Source organism: Grampus griseus (assembly GCF_964374135.1).
Source record: "Grampus griseus genome assembly, chromosome: 17".
NCBI lineage: Eukaryota > Metazoa > Chordata > Mammalia > Artiodactyla > Delphinidae > Grampus > Grampus griseus.
In genome coordinates, this window is record NC_139011.1 from 33,721,316 (window position 1) to 33,739,512 (window position 18,197).

The window sequence follows — 18,197 nt, forward strand, 5'->3', positions numbered from 1 at the left end:
CTCAGCCTCTACTACCAGAGTACTGCATTATGGTGGTTCTATCAATTCAGAAAAGCATAACAGCATAAACAAGAAAACCCTTCTGCACAGATTTTGAGATTAAGTTCCCCTCTACTCAGGTCTGTTCCCTTAAAGCTTTAATCAGAGGTACATTTCTAACATTCTCCAAAATTCTGGTTTTTTACAAATTATACCTATTTACCTAAGCCCTAAGTATTTAGAAAGCTCTGTACGTCAAGAGTCAAAGGGATTGTAGACTGAGTCTGTCAATTAATCAAAATTCAGAAAGTTATTATGGATCCCATACCCATCTTCAGCTAAAATACACAGTAACTGAATTTCAAGTGACTAAACCTGTAGCCTAGAAAAATCTTTTAATGTAACTGAATTTTGAAGACAAAATCATCACCAAATAAATCTTCAAATAAATGGCATAACAGCCCATGTTCATGAATCAAAGACTTAATATGTCAGGATGGCAATACTGCCCCAATTATCTACAGATTCTACATAATCCCCCTCAAAATTCCAGCTGACTTCTAGCAGAGATTTGACATGGTATTCCTAAAATTCAAATGGAAATGAAAGGAAGCAAACAGCCAAAATAATCTTGAAAAAGACAAAGTTAAGTTGGAGAGCTCACACTTCCTAATTTCAAAACTTACTACAAAGCTGCAGTAAAGAGGGCAATGTGGTACTGGCATAAGGACAGGAATATGGAATACAAATGAGAGTCCAGAAATAAACCCTTACATTTATGTTCCATGGATTTTTGCAAGGGTGTCAGGACAGTTCAACGGAGAGAGAATAGTCTTTTCAACAAATGGACAACTGGATATCCACATGCAAAAGAATGAAGATGGACTTCTCCCTACCACCATATACAAAATTCACTCAAAATGGATCAAAGACCTAAATGTAAAAACTAAAACTATAAAACTCTTAGAGAAAATACAGACATAAAACTGTGTGACCTTGGATTAGGCAATGTTTTCTTCCATACAACATCAAAAACACAAGCAACAACAAAAAAGAGATAAATTGGACATTAAAATTAAATGTTTTGTGCTTCAAAGGACACTATGTAGAAAGTGAAGACGACCGACAGAATGGGAGAGAATATTTGCAAGTCATATCTGATAAGAGTTGTATCTAGAATATATAAAGAACTCTTACAAGTCAATAATCAAATGACCAATATGCCAATTAAAAAACAGGCAAAGGATCCAAACAGACATTTCCCCGAAGAAGAAACACAAATGGCTAACAAACACATGAAAAGATGTTAAACACATTATTAGCCATCAGGGAAATGCAAATCAAAAACACAATGAAATTCTCTTTAATATCCACTAGGATGGCTATAATCAAAAAGATGGATAGTAACAAGTATTGTCGACAATATGGAGAAATGAGAACCTTCGTACACTGCTGGTGAGACCGTAAAATGGTACAACCACTTTGGAAAACAGTCTGGCAGTTCTTCAAAATGTTAAAAGTACAGTCACATTGACCCAGCAATTCCACTCCTAGGTACATACCCAAGAGAAATGAAAACACATGAGCTCACAAACACTTGTACACAAATATTCATGGTAGCATTATTCATATGAGCCAAAAAATGGAAACAACCTTAATATCCATCAACTGATGAATGGATTAACAAAATGCAGTATATCCTCACAATGTAATATTATTTGGTAATAAAAAGAAATTAAATGTTGATACATGCTACAACACGGATGAACCTTGAAAACATTACACTAAGGAAAAGAAGCCAGTCACAAGAGACCACATATTGTATGATTCCATTTATATGAAATGTCCACAAAAAGCAAACATGTAGTGTCAGAAAGTAGGTTAGTGGGCAGTGGGGGTTAGGGAGTAACTACTAATGGAAACAGGATGTTTATGGTAGTGGCAGGGGGATGAAAATGTACTAAAATTGATTGTGGTGATGGCTGCACAACTCTGTGAATATATGAAAAATCACTGAATTGTACACTTGAAGTAGGTGAACTGCCTAGCATGTAAATTATATCTCAATAAAAATATTAAAAGGAGTCACCATTTTCACACGTCAAACAGCTGTATTTTATTGCACGTTAATTATATCTTCATAAAGTTGATTTACAAAGAAAAAAAGTCAGTTTTCTAAAACCATTCCAATAAGCAGAATACACATGTGATAATAAACCCAATGCCCCCGTAGCCTAATAGCGACTCTCATTTTGCTCTAGCCTATGCATATAAATACATTACCCTTCTACAAATGCATCCAGTTTAGCCAGTTCATCCGACAAACCAACCAAGACGTCCAGTGTGCCAACCTAGAAGGGAAAAACAACATTTCATTACTGAGATTTCATCCTGTTTTTTTTTTTAAACAAGGTAATACAACATCTTGATTTGAAGGGCCTGCAAATCTTAAGTTCTCCATATTTTATTTCATAATATGCAAGTGTGGTTAAAAAATGTTTGCTAGACACTGCAAAGCTATTTATATGTACAAGATAATCCTCTAATTCATGGGCACAGCCACCACTTAGATGTGAAGATTCCACAATAGCAGGCCTGTGCCTCTGCTGGTCCTGCCCAGTGGCAGTGGATCATTTGAAGTCATGGTTTACAAGAGCAGCTCCTAAGCAGGGGTCCAGGGTTGTGCATCAGAGCATCTGTAACTGAAATTGTGGTGTTTCTTTTTAAAGGAAACTTTATGATTATTATTATTTTGGGCCGTGCCACATGGCACACAGGATTTTAGTTCCCTGACCAGGGACTGAACCCGTGCCCCTGCAGTGAAAGCACGCAGTCCTAACCACTGGACCACCAGGGAATTCCCTGTAATTGAATTTGTACTCAACACTGTGTATGTGTAAATGAGCGTATTTTGGAAGAAATGTCCACAGTCTATATCAGTGTATCAAAGGAATTCGTAAGTCCCAAAATACTAAGAACCAGTGGTTTTAAGTATTTCTTAAATGAGTGCTATATGTAACTGCCTCATTTGGTTAACCAGAAAAATATAAGTATCATGATTTTTTCCATTCTTTACAGAAGTTCAGTCAACCGATTACTGGCAGCCTGCTTCACTTAGAGGCTGCTACATTACTGATGTTTGATAAATGTTAAATAGATAAACTAGATTAAATAACTAGGATAGATTTGCCAAGTATAATTAAAGAGGTGCAATGGTAAAACATTTACAACATCAGTGAGTATTACATGAATTTAATAACAGAAAAATGGATTCACTGTGATATTTAAGAATACATAGTCCCAAGATTTTTCACTTCTAAAAATCATATTTAAGTAATACATCGAGTATTTTCGTAAGATTTCTCATTAAAATTTAAATTACAATTTAGAACAGCACAAAAGTTTAGGAAAAATGTTATTTTGTTTTGGTAGTTTCCTTCAAGACATCTCAATTTCCTTATTATCTAAAATTTGAAGATCAGAAAGAACAAGATAAGTTTTAAATTATGCCAATCCCTAGAGATGAGAGTTTTCTTTTGAAGGAACCTGGATATCTCATTTCTACCAAAAGGTAAGCAGAGACAACTGTCCTCTCCTTCATGATGAACGATTTTGCACAGCACAGTTTTACCTTTAAGTCAGGAATGTTGAACTTTGAAGTAGCTGCAAGATTGTTGTTCTTCGTAGTTGCCGCATGCAATTTCTCCCATGTTTGCTGACATGTTTTCTCCCCAGGAGCTGATATAAGCCAGAACTCAGTCATGTTGGTTACCAGATATTTCTTCCAAAATCAAGACAGACTCTGAAATGTAAAACAAAACAAACTAAAAGTACATTCAATATCACTTGTTTCTAAATTATTTCAGAGTGATAAGCATAGCCTGTTGCAAAACTATCAATAATTCAACACTGGCATACAATCCTAAGCAAAGTCAAATCTACTTACCTGGATGTAAATCCATATAAATGGTAAACGGTGATTTATTTATGATACTAGGAGAAAGAGATGATAAAGACCTAATACATGAAGTACATAATTTTTTTAAATTACAAAACATCCTAAAATGGGAATTAGTCAAGAAGTGAGACTACCCAAAATATCAGCCACCAATAGTTTCATTCCACAAAAGAAGGTGGGAGAGTCACAAATTTATAGGTTTATCTTAAATTTTTAAAACATAAAACCAAAATAGGAAGTAAAAAAACATGCATAACTCTTACCTTTGAAAAAGAATTGAATCAATGCATTTGAACAGTAGCCACCAAATAAATTTGCCACATCTGGCTTAGCAAATCCTACAAGGTCAGCCAAATTGGTGGTTAATTTTCATCCATACTCAATCTAAGGGGATCTCCTCAATCTCTAGCGTATACTTAGTGGCCATCAAACGCTTACAAATTTGCAAAAAAAAAAAAAAACTTGACAATCAAACTTGTAAATCAGTCTCTTATTTAAAATATGACTTGGGGCAGGGAGGGATGCATAATACAGCACTATTGGATCTGAATTAAGAGGCTGTGGATCTCCCTTTCCAGAGTTCCATTAAGACAAAACCAACCCTCTTCCACAATCTTTCTCCCTCTCCCCTTTTCCCTCTCTCCCTGACACACACACACACACACACACACACACACACACGCACGCATACACAGGCACGCACACATACACACACGCGCACAGAGAAAAAGAAAGTCCAAAACCAAATCTACTCAGAATCTAGTAGGTAAAAAACACAAACACAGAAGAACTCATAATATAATAGTGTCATTATTTCTACTTTAATATGCTTTCATTAGAACCACCATAAACTTTCTACTACCACTGCTTGTTTAACCTTTCCTGAAATTTGGAGTCTTAGGCAGAAAATAACGATCTTACAAAGTTGTCCTGATAATCAATCAAATAATGAATATGAAAGAACTTTGTAAATTTAAATTTCCTTTAAAATGTAAAGTATTATAGTTAATCGCAATGGACTTTCATAATTTCAAAAGACAGCTGAAATTAAAGTAATCCTACCGGGCTTCCCTGGTGGCGCAGTGGTTAAGAATCCGCCTGCCAATGCAGGAGACACGGGTTCGAGCCCTGGTCCGGGAATATCTCACATGCCGTGGAGCAACTAAACCCGTGGGCCACAACTACTGAGCCTGCACTCTAGAGCCCGCAAGCCACAGCTACTGAGCCCACGTGCCACAATTACTGAAGCCCGTACTGCTAGAGCCCACGCTCCACAACAAGAGAAGCCACTGCAATGAGAAGCCTGCGCACCACAACGAAGAACAGCCCCCGCTGGCCACGACAAGAGAAAAGCCCGTGCATAGCATTGAAGACCCAACGCGCGTAGCACTGAAGACCCAATGCAGCCAAATAAATAAATAAATTTCTTAAAAAATGTTTAAAAATAAATAAAGTAATCCTACCAGGTCATTACACAATTGAAGGTGACCTGAACATATACGCCATTCAATATTGTTATTTTTTTCTAACTTCCATTTCAAGAGCATCTACCACATACTAGGTACTGCTCTAAACGTTTTATACGTTATTTCAATTAATCTTCCTAACACCTCTACGAGATACATATCATCCTCCCCACTTATAGATTTTTTTTTTAGTAAATTTGTTTATTTATTTATTTTTGGCTGCATTGGGTCTTCATTGCTGCAGGCGGGCTTTCTCTAGTTGCAGCGAGCGGGCTTCTCGTTGTGGTGGCTTCTCATTGCAGAGCACGAGCTCTAGGCGCGTGGGCTTCAGTAGCTGTGGCACACGGTCTCAGTAGCTGTGGTGCACAGGCTTAGTTGCTCCGCGGCATATGGGATCTTCCCAGACCAGGGCTCGAATCCGTGTCCCCTGTATTGGCAGGCGGATTCTTAACCACTGCACCACCAGGGAAGTCCCCCACTTACAGATTTAAAAACCTGCTCAGAAAGGTTAAACTGGTGAAAATAAAGATGGTGGTATTAAATGAATCTCAAGAATTGTACTCTAAGATGATTTTTTCCAACATTCCTAAAAAGGCTGCACTAAGAGCTGCACTCTCTCAAAATGGCCAACAAACTAAACACAGATTAATAGTGATGGTAAGCCCAGACAAAGCACTCAGCCTGGCCAGAAAAACAGTATCTGATGACCTGCAGATCACCTCCTCTCCCTGCAAAATGGCAGGTGACAGAATCAATTGTTAAGGTCTTCCTCATGATACTGTTAAATGATCTAAACTGCAGCTTCTTCAAAGACTGTAACCATATGAGCTATTACAGTAGATGTCACTATCATACCACTTAAGAGTTCTAGAAAATCTTTTTCAGCCAGCAGGTTTCCAAAGGATTTCAAGAAATATAGAAAGAGGACCATATTTCCTCATTTATAAATACCTGCCTGACTCTACAGAGCTTTCATCAGGATCAAATGAAATGATGCCATGGTAATTCTAAACAAAACTGGAGTCCCATCCTGCCTCTAAAGGCTGTTCCCAGTGTCCCATGTAGGAAATATCTTGTTTACTTACTACCTGTAAATGCCACTATTATGCATTTATCACACTATTCTAATTTTTTTCACAACATCTTTTCCTCTCCACCTGACTGGGAAATCCTGAAGGGCCAGAATCATACCTTATTTTCTGATGCTCTAAAAACCCAGCATATACAATTCCTGCCAACAGCAGGGATGTTATGAATAAATAAGAGACTTTATGAATAAGTCCTTGCTCGTTTTATGAATACATGAAATATAATTATAACAATGACTCTGAACCAATCAAAAAGTCTGATTAGAGAAAAAAATAAGGGCCAAGAAAAATATTTAAATGTTTTTTAAAGCTTTTTTTTAAAATTTAGTCTTTCAGAAAACAAATTCTAACCTTAGAGTAGTATATAAATTAAAAATCAGTAAAGCTGCAGATTACTAAGCCTTTGTCTTTCATTATTTTACAGGTGAATATAGAAATATAAAAGAGAGGGATTGAGAAAGAACCTGTTGGTACTTCAGGCAAAGCCATGGCCTCAATTCTTCTATCCTCTGGTCAAACTATATAAGAGGAGTCTGATGCGAAAGACAAGCGACTTAAGTATCTAAGGATAAATGTAAGAACTGCCTATGAGAAGAGCATCAATAAGACTTCTGCAAAATCCCTGTTTTTTGGTCCATTGCTATCCTGTCACTTAAACAAGTCACATAAAAAAATTTCTCTTTGAAACTGATGTACAATTTACGCTCAGTTCCAAAAAATCCCTATCTTTGCAGATGAACATATTTGTCGGGGGGAGGTCAAAAAGTGAAATCCCTGTTGCTAAACACATTTACCCTTCTGAGCCACACAGACAGTCAAGACTGGTGTCCACTGGTTATCATCTCACCCAAGGTCTGGACACCTCCACCTCCGCTGACTGCTTCAACTGACTTGTTTTTATGCCTAATTATTTCCCTTTGTTTAATCTTGTATATTGGAAGTCAGGCATAAATATAGGCAAATCATATGTTAAGCAAAAGAGAAAATGATTTAAAAGGCATTCCTCAAGACTCAGATCAAGGTTTAAGTCCCTCTGTTATATGTGTGTACACAGCTGCTCTCTTGATGATCTTATTTATACTCAAGGCAATTCCAGTCTAGATGCTGAACACTATTCTAAATTGTATCTCCAGCCTAGGCTACTCTGCTGCATCTAGAGCTGTACCCAACAAGTCTCCACAGCTGACTACAAGACATCTCCATCTGGATGTCTCCAAAAAAACCCAACATTTCTAGTCAAACCCTAATGGCTTCCCCAAAACCTGGTCCTACTCCAGTGTTCCCTGAGTTAGCATAGTTAGTACCCCTGCAACATTAGACATCAATAGAATTGTCAAATGTCATCAAGATAGCAGCCAACACTTATTGTGCACTTCCTATCTACCAGCACCAGTCAAAACACTTTACAAGGATTAACTCATTTGGTATATCTCATGGATAGTGGTTACAAATGAAGAAACCAAGGCACAGAAAATGCCTCATACATTATATGAAATATATAGTACAATATGTATCATGTCATATATCATATAAGTGCATATATTACATGCTAAGGATGAATGTATTATATGCTCTCACAGCACCTTTTAAGTATTTCCCTGAGCAACACTTTTTATTGATGTCTTTCTACCAAATAAACTGTGCATTAGGGTAGGTGGAAACCATGATAGCTTTTGCTCACAACCATACTCTCAGTACCTGGTACAGAGGCTGGTATGTAGAACCTCAAAAAGTATTTGTTGGGCTTCCCTGGTGGCACAGTGGTTGAGAGTCCACCTGCCGATGCAGGGGACAGGGGTTCGTGCCCCGGTGCGGGAAGATCCCACGTGCCAAGGAGCAGCTGGGCCCGTGGGCCATGGCTGCTGAGCATGCACGTCCAGAGCCTGAGCTCCGCAATGGGAGAGGCCACGGCAGTGAGAGGCCCACGTACCGCAAAAAAAAAAAAAAAAAAAAAGTATTTGTTGAATATTCTTGAATGAATAAGTAACTGTGAAGATTAAGTACGATAATAAAGTTAAAATACCTGGCTTATAATTGGTTCGCTCCCTTCACTTCCTCCATATTTTTTAAAGTCAATTTCATCGAAATATAATTTATATACAATAAAATGCACCCATTACAAGAGTACAGTTTGATGAGTTTTTGACAAACATACACACCTGTATAACCACCACCAAAATCAAGATTAAGAACATTTCTGTCTTCCCAAAGCCTTCCCTCACACCAAGGCCCAGTCAATCCCTACCCTACTGCTGGCCCTGGGCAGGTGCCAATCTGCTTTCTGTCACACTATAGATTCATTTGGCCCGATGTAGAATTTCATTGTAAATGCAAGTGCACACTGCGTACTCTTTTGTATCTGGCTTCTTTTGCTCAGCATGTCTGTGATATTTGTCTATGGCCTGTGTATCAGTAGCAGTTCATTCTGTTTTATTGCTTAGTGTTCCGTGACATGAATGTACAATGGTTTGCTTACCCATTCACCTGTTGATAGACATTTGGACGATTACTGGTTTGGGGCCATTAACAATAAAGGTGCTATGAATATTCCTCTACAAAGCTTTTGTGAAAATACACATTCATTTCTCTTGGATAACCATCTAGAAGTGGAACTTCTGAGTTGAATGATTAGCATATATTTAACTTTATAAGAAGCCACCAAACTTTTTTCCAAAGTAGATGTAATATTTTATATTCTCATTAGCAAGATACACAGTTCCAGTTGTTTCACATGCCCACCAACACTTAGTGCTGTCAGCCTTTTTATTTTCAGCCATTCCAGGGGGTTGCAGGGGAATCTCACATTTCCACAATGACTACAAAGTTCAGGATCTTTTCATGTTCTTATCAACCATTTGTATATCTTCTTTTGTGAAGTTTCTATTCAAATCTTTTGTGAACTTTCTATTCAAATCTTGTGCCCAATTTTTTAAAAAGCTGCACTGATATTACTGAGTTGTAGGAATTTTTTGTATGATCCTGATACAATTTGAGAGGTGTGTGTGTGTGTGCATGTGTATTTCTTACGTTTTTTCTCATGTCTTGCCCTTTCTTAATGGTGTTTTTGAGTAGAAGTTTTCAATTCTATGTCCAGTTTACTGACTTTTTCTTTTATAATATATGAGTTCTGACATAAGAAAAATCTGCCTACCCCAGAGTCACAAGGATTTATCCTGTTTGGAGTTCAGAGAGATTCCTGAATCTGTGTTTATAGTTTTCAACATTCACCCATTATTTTCTTCAAATTTCTTTCCTGCTTCTCTTTCCCTTTTTTTGAGACAAAAATGGCATGTATATTAAACCACCTGATATTGTCCCACAGGTCACTGAGCTTCCATTCACTTTTTTAAATTGTTTTCCTCTCTGGGCTTCAGTTTGGATACTTTCTTGCTACATCTTCTAGCTGGCTGACTTTTTCTTTAAGTAATCTATTTGTCTCATGAAGTGAGTTTTTCGCTTTAGATGTATTTTTCACCTTTATAAGTTCCATCTTTTAAAACTTCTCTTTCCTCATTATGTTCATGTTTTCTGTAAATTCTGAGCATATTTACAATTCACAACATTAAATTGCTGATCACTGGATTTTGTTTTCTTCCTTTTAAGAATGTTGTGCTTTGTTCTGGCGGTTACCTTACTTGAGCTTTAGCATGCTTCATTTCAAGGCTTGTTTTTATACATTGTCAGGCTAAGTCTAAAGCTTTACTCTAGGGCTAATGTAGCCTTTCTACTAAGATCTGACTGTCTGGAGATTCCATGGGATGCCCCAGGGATTCAATAAGGTATTCATACGCCTTCTGGCCCCCTGAGCTCTGGCAACTGTCTAAAGTTCTCTAGTCATTCTTTGCTGGGCCTCCTACAGAGAGAGACTCCTTTACAGATGGTGGGTTTTCTGTCTAGCTCCCTCCTGTCAGCCTATCCAACCCGCAAATTCTAGCCAGATAAGCCTTCCCCAACTCCAAGCCTCCTCAACTCAGCAAGACCAACATGCTCTGCTTGGTCTCCTCTAAACCATGGTCCAGAGAGTGACTCCAGGCAGAAAGCCAGAGGGATTATAGAGCTCATTTCATTTGTTTCCTGTCTCTTGGTTCCTGTATTACCTCTGTTGTCCAATAACTGGAAGCAGTTTTTTCATATATTTTATCCAATTTTCTAGTTGTTTATGGTGGGAAAGCAAGTATGGTACCAGTTATTCCACGGTGGCCAGAAGCGGAAGTCTCCTCTTGTTTTGCTGTATGTATTGTTCCTGAGTTTTTGGTTTTGCTAGGGATTCGACCACAACCTCCCAGTCCCTCAGCCCCATGCTTTAACATTTAATAGAAAACAGGATTAACAACAATGAACGTGAGAAATATAACAAGTCTAGGCTGAAAGACTGTAATAATACTATGTGTGGGAAGAATGGAGCACTGCTTTGGCAGTAAAGTGGAGAAATGTTCATTTCCGTTTAAAAAAAAAGGACAGATGTAGCTTGAATAAATGTCCCACACATATGTGTCATTAATTTTGCAAATGTATAGCATACTCTAATGATTGATAAAATATAAATTCATTAAAAAGCATTAATAAAGATATAATAACTTGCCATCATTAATATTTCCTCAATCTAAAATAATTATATATCACAGGATAACCCAAAAAAGTTCTGTAACTTTTTTAAAAAGGGACAATTTCTAGAAGGCAGTTTGTCAATGTTAATCAAAAGCCATAAAAACGTTGACACAGCTTTAAGAAAGAAGACTATATATAGGTATAAACATTAATTGTTTAAAAAAAAACCCATTAAAGATTATCTCTTGGGAGTGGATTATGAATGTTCATTTTCATTCTTTCTGCGTATTCCTGTTTCCTAATTTTTTATTAATGAATTACTACATGTAAATGCCAGAAAAACCCCACACACTTCATTAAAAAAAAAAAAAGTGGGGCAATATCCTCACACTTGAAAACACTGAAAAGTTTAGAGACCGTTAAATGGCATGGCAACAAAGAACCCTGGATATAAATACAAAAGATAAAGGCAAAGCTGGTTAGTAAAGCTGGTTAGTAGTAGCTGTGTCTGAAGTATGAGATCAAGGTTGGTAAACAGCCTTTTTATCTCACTGGGAATTTCAGTCAGAAAGAACCTAAATGCCAACTTCAGGAAGCATAGTGTAAGGGCCACAGCACTGAACTGAGAATATGAAGACTTGGAATCTAATCCCAATTCTGCATATCACTGTCTGCGTAAATTTCATTTGTAAAATGAGAGGACTGGATTACCATATCCAGGATCCTTTTTTGCTCCTGTATTCCATGAATCTATACTGGCTAAGACCCAGGATTCTTTTTTTTTTTCTATTTTCTTGTTAAGTCCCTCAAGTAAATCAGATGATCGGACAGGTTTCAGAACCACTATAGTAAAACAGGAATTTCCATGATTATATAGTGAGTTACATAGTAAATGTTACAAGAAATGGCAAATATTCCTTAATAAGATGGCTAAATGTCATACCATCATTATCAAGAATCACGCAGTACTGTTAGTTCTATAATACAGGAATGATTTTTGTTCTATGGAGTTCAGAAACCTTAAATACATGAACCCACATTCTGCATGCTTTCTATGGCAGCTTACAAACTTAAAAAGTGAAAAGCAATATGATATATGAAATCAAGTACAGAACAATACGAAATCTGGGTAAACTACTGCTTTGCTCAAGAAATACACAATTTTATTTCATTTATGAAGGACAGAACATAGAGGATTTTAATGCCCTTCGTACAAATAGGTGGTTTTGTGACCACAGTGTTAGAATCCGGATTCATTCCCAAAACTTCTTGAAAAACTTTTCCAGCACTAAAAACATTGCTCTACGGCTTCCCTGGTGGCACAGTGGTTGGCAGTCCGCCTGCCGATGCAGGGGACACAGGTTCATGCCCCAGTCCGGGAAGATCCCACGTGCCGCGGAGCAGCTGGGCCTGTGAGCCTTGGCCGCTGAGCCTGCGCGTCCGGAGCCTGTGCTCCGCAACGGGAGAGGCCACAACAGTGAGAGGCCCACGTACCGCAAAAAAAAAAAAAAAAAAAAACATTGCTCTAGGTGATAGGAGGCTGAGTTACTTACAAAAACTTATGTCCCTAGTCCTGCTTCTGCTCAGAAATAAAATTCAAATCTCCCATTCTTCACAGTCATCGCTACTAATGTCCTTTGAGTTTTTCTGCCTCATCTTCACAATGTTCTGACCTCCCTTCATCCATCTTTACCTCAGGCCTGCCTGTAGTCTTTCTTACTTGCCTCTGCTCAACAGTCCATTTTGCAGAAAGCAACCTCTTTCCTATTTCAACGAACTTAAAATTCTCTTAACAAAAAGATTTCCGCAACCAAGTCCAACCATGCACCAAATCCATTCATATAATCCCAAACTATTTCTCCCTCAACCCGCATGTCCACTGAAATCCATGTAATAGACTGCATTAAAGCAGACATCTATTTCACGTTTTTTTCCGCCCAAATATCTGTTTGACTGTAACTGCTTTCAAGTTAGGGTCATATCACTCATCAAATGTTTTAGGTGCTTAAATTCCCAGAACTGTGGTAAGCTCCCAGAACTGTGGCAGGAAGCAAAACAAAATGTACTCCCTGTCTTGAAGGAGCTTATACTTGGGTGTGGGGGTGTGTATGTGTGTGTAGGTCTCTACAAGTAGGTAGGTCTGTGTGTGCAGGGAAAGGTAGGAGGAAAACAATGCAGACGACAAGATAAAAAAAAAAAAATCAAGGCAGAATACACTGGAGGCACAAGAGAAACACCAGTCAAATTTTTAAAACACTTCTATCTTGTCTGACTACAATAAGTATTTTTTTGTTTTTAAAGCAGTAACAACTCTTTTTCAAAATGGAAGGAAGGAAAAGAGAGAAGAAAGGAAATCCTGGGTCCAAATCTCTGAGACTGTTTATTTCATTACTGTATCACCCACTTATGAGAATTTAAAGGCGGTGGATTATTTTCCTACGGCAAGGATTTGAATTTAAAATAAAAAGAGTAAAGTAGTAACTATCACAACAACACAAAAGGTGGGGATAATAAACCCAAACAGCTACTAGCATTTCTTTTGTAAATGAAGGTATCAGCCTGACCCAGGATAGGGGCAACCACAGAAAACAGTACAGCACCCCTATACGTGCTCCAATACTTAAGTCCTTTTAATGCTTTCAAGGAACCAATATTTTAGTCTCTGAAATGCAACCACCTTTCACAGTAAATTAAATTTCTCAATAAAGGCTGAACGTGGTCTAAATGCAAAACAACTTCCTTTTTCAGTCCTTGAAAATACCAAGTCGTTTACTAAAGTGACTTATTTCAACAGGCACAAGAAGGCATACCTCAGATATCAGTGAAATATCACATAGCCTTCCAATTGTGACACATCAACTTTTAACAGAATTGATCAGTGCAAAACATTTACCACAATCCATTCATCTTAAAAAGTTGCTACATCCTTCCCCTAGAAATTTTTAACACCATACAAATAAAGAGTAAGAATAACTGTTTCCTCTCTGAATGTTAAAATTCTAGCCTTCAAAACAGAAGCACCTTAACTGGGATTGTGGGAGGGACTTGCTCACAATAAAACTTGTTTTAAAAGTTCCCAACAACAATGGGGGATTTTACCTTCCAAGAGACTTTGTCATTCATACAGAAGGAAATTTTTAAATTATCAGGACACACACCTTCTTTAAAAAATCTTAACTTTTGTGTTGTTTTGTTTTCAACTGAAACAGTACCTATAAATGCTCTATAATCCTTTTAAGAATTACCTGAATTTCACGCCATAAATATACTGAAATATGAAAGACAATTTAATCTTTGATGTATTTTATAACCAACTGCCATCTTTTTATTTTACAGTTGGCTAGAAATAAATGTGTAAGAACCAAGCCTTACTTAGGCATAGATGCTGATCATAAAACCTGAAACCAGCTAGAAAGGTAACAACTCATAACACAATGTTAAAAACCTCTTGCAATTTCTGCTAAAGCAAGCTGAATCGACAGGCAAGGAGGGCACTGTACCCCCATTACTAAAGGAACCATCGGAACCTTCTGAGGGCCCAGAGACTTTCTCTCTGCCACAGGCAACTCAACACTGACCCAGGGAGCAAACAATACTTCCATGCCAGGCAACTCCCTGATTCTACACTCATGGCTCCCAAAACGTTACTTCCCTTCTCTTTCAGGCTGTTATTTTATAACAGTGACTGGACCACAGCAACATGTTTTCCACTAGAAGGTGCTGATATCTCTAAGACAATGTATTCTAGCCTGAAATTCAACAAGCCAAGGATCTAAAACAAGCTTGTCGCCCCCAATTCATCACTCAAGTAAGCTTGAGATCCTGTTTCCTGGTAATGACAACCACTTATTGAGTATGTGCTATGTGATTAGCACTTCAATATGCTAAGCAATTTTGTAGTTGATTCCTTCAAAGAAGATGGTATCACCAACCCCACTTGCAGATGAGAGAACAGTTAATGAAATTTCTTGCCCAAGGCCACAAAGCTAGTGACTACATACATTTCACTTGCTAGTTTATTAAAACACTGCTCTTAACCTCTATATCCCCAACATCTAGTAGAGGGCCTGTCACTAACAAGCACTCGGATATGTGTCCCATAAGTAAAGGATGGCACCACATGGGGTGTTTCACAACCAAATGGTACCTCTCTCCACCAGGAGGAGCTTGGAAATGTCTGGGAGCATTTTAGGTTGTCCCAACGTGGGGGCCACTACCACCATTTAGCGGATGGGGACCAAACAAGGGACAGTCCTGTCCAAAATGCCAAAAGCACCCACTGAGGAACACTGAACTATAGGCTGGTTCACAAAGAAAACCTTTCATGGTAAAGTCAATCCACATGTTAACCAGCTTAATTTATAAATAACTTCCTATTCATGGATAGTTCGCTTAAAATATCTTAAAAGATACATCAATCTCTTTCTATAAAACACCATTTTTGCATTTACCTGCATTTTATTTTCAAGTACAGAGCCAAGGCTCCATCTTCTATCCTATGATGTAACCAAAGCACATCTCCTCCACTGCCCACAGGGCTCCTCCTGGAACTCTATAAATGTATAGATTTGCTACACATCTGGAACAGGATTTTGCTTCATTATCAAGAATACAGTTTGAATTTTCTAGTTCCAAGGTTCACTCTTGTCAAAGGGAAATTTTAGACTGCCCTGCTTCACTGCCTGAGCTATCTTGCCAAGGCCACCGTGCTAATGGTTTCTACTATGTCTTCAAAACATCAGTGAAATGTGAACCAAACATGAATTAGTTTATAACTAAAATGGTATAAAATTCCACATCCAAAGGGTGAAAAAGGTTTACTCCAGCACATAGATCAGAATATGTACAAGAATAAAATTTAACTAGGAGGTATTTGGTCAGAACTGCAGCAACGCCTAAGCAGGCTCAAGTGCAAAAGGAAGACTGACCGCTTGGGGATTGGAGCACAAGAAGATCCTTTGGCAAAGGTTTATTTTGGCATACCAGCTTTGCTCTTTAGCCAATGCAACTATGTCGCAAGCTGTGGAAATAATTACAGAATCAAAATTTTGAAGCCCAAACGTTTCTTTTTAGGTAGAGAAAACTAATGTAAATAAGGCTCTTAAGACTAATATGCCAAAAAATAAAAATGATCATTTCCTGCCCAGTTCTAAAAGCAGTATTACACTAACCACCTAGCTCTCAGCATTTACTTTAGTCAGATCCCGAGTACTGTTTCTTTAGATTTTATCTAGTCCCTGCAAGATACACCAAAAGAGTCTGAGACACAAACCCGAGGCTCCGTCTTCAGCACAATTTGAGACTTGCTTGTTGCCAAAGAACCGTGATTGACAAGCTGAGTACCTTTTGCCCACCTTGTTGCTCATTATCTCCTCCAGATGAACTGTAAACTGAACCGCTTCACCCAAGCCAACAGAAAAGCAGTTTTTAAAGCACTGACCACCACTGCCAAATCCCTTTGAAGCTGTCCTACTCAAAAAGGTTCACCAAAAGTGCTGAATCAGAGATTACAGTGCACTACAAAAAACTCACCCTTCTCTCTAGATGTGATTGTGGTTAAGTACTGTGCAGGTAATCGGCAATCAGAAGACGATGGAAGTTATGCTAGACTTAAACACATCACTTGATGTCCATTTCTAGGTCCAAGGGTCTAGATAGGTCCCTAACTATACAATGAATGGCATTTTCATCTACTTTCTCTCAAAGACCTGTGAGAACAAAATAAACATGAAAGGTAATTCCTGTGACTACTGTTCAATAGAAGATGTTCCGGAGTAGACGACAGTACCAAAGGATAAGTTTGGAAGGCCAAAACAGATCTTTGCAAAGGAGTCTCCCCTCAACCCCCAAAGGATCCAGTCTCCCCTGTGTACTTCAGGACTGCTTTGGGGGTAGCTATAACTACCCTCAGTGAAGAGTGCAAACAGAATCTAACCAAACTTTCCTTCCCCTTACTCCTCTGTTTCTCAGGTGATTCAATTTGCCCGTGTGATTCTCCCCTCAAGCTCCTTTTCAGGGGTTTCTTGCCTACCCTTCCCCCATTCTAATAAAAAATGGTTTGAGTTCTCTGGATTCTCGTTCTTTCCGCTGCCCACAAGGACCCTGCGTCCTCTCTGAAGGGCTCCTAGACCCTTTAAACTGCCACCCCCATAGCAAGCGCGTACACCCAGTGGAGGCTCTCGCGGTCGCTGTGACCTCACACACACCACCCCGGATCTTCATCTGGGCCACTCAGCCACCTTTCATCCCCCTCAATCAAGCGGACGAGCATTCACTGGGATCCTCACCCCAATCCAAGGAGAAATGTCCCAGACCGGAATTTTTATTTCTTCCTCTGCCACTGAGTACCCCCTGGGGCCCTTTCTTTTTCCCTCCTTCCTCTTCCCTAGAGACAGAACCTAGGCCCAAGGCGGCGACGAACCCGCGCCGAGAAACCAGACACAGCCGCCCAACCGGCTCCAACGCCTCAGCCTCGGCCCCCGCGCCCGCCCCCATCCCTCCCCGGCCGCGACCGCAGCGCAAGCTTCGGCCTGGCCGGGGCTCCCCATCCGGTGTAGCCATCGCTCACTGACCCAGGGAAGTGTCAAACGAGGAAGTGGCAGCAGTAACAGGTACAGAGGTGTACAGCCTGGCAGACGTTAACGGCTCAGCGCTCCATCCCTACCCGACCTAATCTCCGGCCTCACAGCTTCCTCGACCCCAGAGCCCACGAAGCAAGTCACGTGCCAGCCTGAGCGGTCAGCTGACCGCGGCGCTCGCCGCTCCGCCTACGCGCGCGCCACTGCGCAGCCGCCGCGGCCGAGCCCTCGAAAGAGGGGCGGGGCGGGGCGGGCCTGGGAGGCTCTCGGGGGATCCAAGGAGAACCTGGAGTCGCGGCTGGCGGCCGCTGTTCCGCGATTGGGTAGGGTTCCTGCTTCTCCCTGTGTCCGGCCCGAGTCTCGTGCGCCACTTGTGAATTTCACGGCCACCATCCCTACGGTTATCCCACTTCTTCAGGTTTCTGCAGTTTGGAATTTGTCTCCAGCCCCTACACAGGCTTCTCCACTCGGGGTTTTCTTCGGACAGCCCGGTTTTCTGAGTAATATCCTTAATAGTTCACTTCGGCCGCTGATTCACCTTTTCCTTCCAGTCCACTTCAGGTTAATTCCATAAATGTTC

General features: G+C 39.5%; 1 protein-coding gene across 3 annotated transcripts in view; it reads right to left on the bottom strand.

The window, feature by feature from the left end:
* ATP6V1C1 (ATPase H+ transporting V1 subunit C1) overlaps window positions 1-17,775 on the bottom strand; it is a 53,785-nt gene extending 36,010 nt beyond the window's left edge. For 2 of the 3 annotated variants that reach the window (XM_082675131.1, XM_082675129.1), the window contains exons 1-3: window positions 17,612-17,775; window positions 3,611-3,781; window positions 2,263-2,330 (exon numbers count right to left, since the gene is read on the bottom strand). In XM_082675131.1, coding sequence (XP_082531257.1) covers window positions 2,263-2,330; window positions 3,611-3,742 — 200 coding nt within the window. In that variant the 5' untranslated portion in view covers window positions 3,743-3,781; window positions 17,612-17,775. Of the gene's footprint in view, window positions 1-2,262; window positions 2,331-3,610; window positions 3,782-4,200; window positions 4,276-17,611 lie in introns of all 3 variants that reach the window. The other variant, XM_082675130.1, reaches the window with a different exon arrangement.
* Between the last annotated feature and the right edge of the window lie 422 nt (window positions 17,776-18,197).